The sequence below is a fragment of the Camelina sativa genome, chromosome 1 (assembly GCF_000633955.1).
Source record: "Camelina sativa cultivar DH55 chromosome 1, Cs, whole genome shotgun sequence".
NCBI classification, from domain to species: Eukaryota; Viridiplantae; Streptophyta; class Magnoliopsida; order Brassicales; family Brassicaceae; genus Camelina; species Camelina sativa.
In genome coordinates this window covers 8,545,560-8,547,088 of record NC_025685.1, presented here as the reverse complement: position 1 = coordinate 8,547,088, position 1,529 = coordinate 8,545,560, and the positions used below count along the sequence as shown (strand labels likewise).

Genomic DNA, 1,529 nt, shown 5'->3' with positions numbered 1-1,529 from the left:
GATTTACAACCTTTGCTGTGTACAAAGGTATGAAAGACTGAAAAGGAGAAAACCTAAGCATCATATTTAAGATCAACACATATAATCCCCAGACCCAAAACTTATCCAGGTCATGCAAAAGACAACACAATTCGAGTTAATCACATAAGGATTCACTTGGACAATGGAATTCAGTAAGGCATGAGTTTGTTGGAATCAAATAACTTACCCATCATGTGATGCGGAAAGAAAACCTAAATCAGGCATCACAGCTAACCCTCTAACAGTATCTGCATTGCAAAAATAAAATTAATTGCATAAGACAATAGTTTCTCCAATAAAAAGGAATTCCTGACAATAGGCAGTGTCTTTGCACTTTACAAGATAGCTATCTCAGTTCATATTCTATCTTATTTTCGATATGTGGTTTCTCATACTGCCAAGGAATATCGAGAGATACGGAAATTTGAGAGAGGCCAACGAAATTCACCTGTATGCCCTGAAAGAGTTCGCAGGCTTGTTTTTCCCTTCCAGAGTTTGAGACTGGCGTCACTTGAACCTGGTAATAGCAAAAAAGACTTCAGCGAAAACTATGCTATCAAGCATGATCAAGGAGAAGTCTATGCATCTTAAGGCCAACCAAAAAATCATTAACATAAGCTTGCAGAACAATCAAATTAGAAAAAAACAATTGATTAAGGAAATATTCGACATCAATAAACTAAAGAAAAACAGAACAATCAAATGGCAGCTTTAGCTGGATGGTGTACCTGATACAAGCTCACCAGATGGCAACTTTATCACTGCCTGGATAGGCGACTGGTGTGCCTCCCAAGATTCAACAAGCTGACCGTTTCTCCATCGTTTCAGAGTTCTTCAGATAACAAAAATAAACGGGAACATAAGTTACACTACACAACAGTAGAGAGTAAATCAAATCTTGATGGATCTCTTTACCCCAGTATTACTAAAGCTAATACGCTACTCAAGACTATGCACACAGCTAACACTCATAAAACCCTTAAGAGTTGTGGTTAAAAATCATAATATAATATAATATCCCATATGGGAGATTAAATTACTGGGAAACAGTGAAGGAAAACCGCAGGCTAATACACTCACTGGATACTAAGCAAGAAGCATTATTGTCTGAACAGTTAAGTAAGTTTCATACTAAGGAAATTACATGAACATGAGAGGGACTTACTGGTCAACCGAAGAGGACACTATATCCTCGTTATCAAGAGTAACACCAGTGACTTGCATCTGATGACCCTTCAATGTCTGAATATTCTCTCCATTAATCAGGTTCCAAACAAAGACGAAAGTATCCATACTCCCAGAGACAAGTCTTCCTTCAGGGTAATCATCAGTTGGTTGAATCCATGCAAGTGGGCCAACGAAGCTAGTATGACCCAACAGAATCTTAGAAGATGTATACTTGCGCTTATCAGATGGATCCAGTGACCAAACCCTTATGGTCCTATCTCTTGAAGAAGTAGCTATATTCTCATCACTACAGACACATATCCCACGAACCTGAAGATGTT

General features: G+C 38.2%; 1 protein-coding gene across 1 annotated transcript in view; it reads right to left on the bottom strand.

Annotated features, from left to right (window-relative positions):
• LOC104783870 (phospholipase A-2-activating protein-like) overlaps positions 170-1,529 on the bottom strand; it is a 4,396-nt gene continuing 3,036 nt past the window's right edge. The window contains exons 3-6 of the mRNA XM_010508977.2: positions 1,187-1,245; positions 750-853; positions 470-538; positions 170-269 (exon numbers count right to left, since the gene is read on the bottom strand). Of these exons, the coding sequence (XP_010507279.1) occupies positions 205-269; positions 470-538; positions 750-853; positions 1,187-1,245 (297 nt within the window). The 3' untranslated portion in view covers positions 170-204. The remainder of the gene's footprint in view (positions 270-469; positions 539-749; positions 854-1,186; positions 1,246-1,529) is intronic.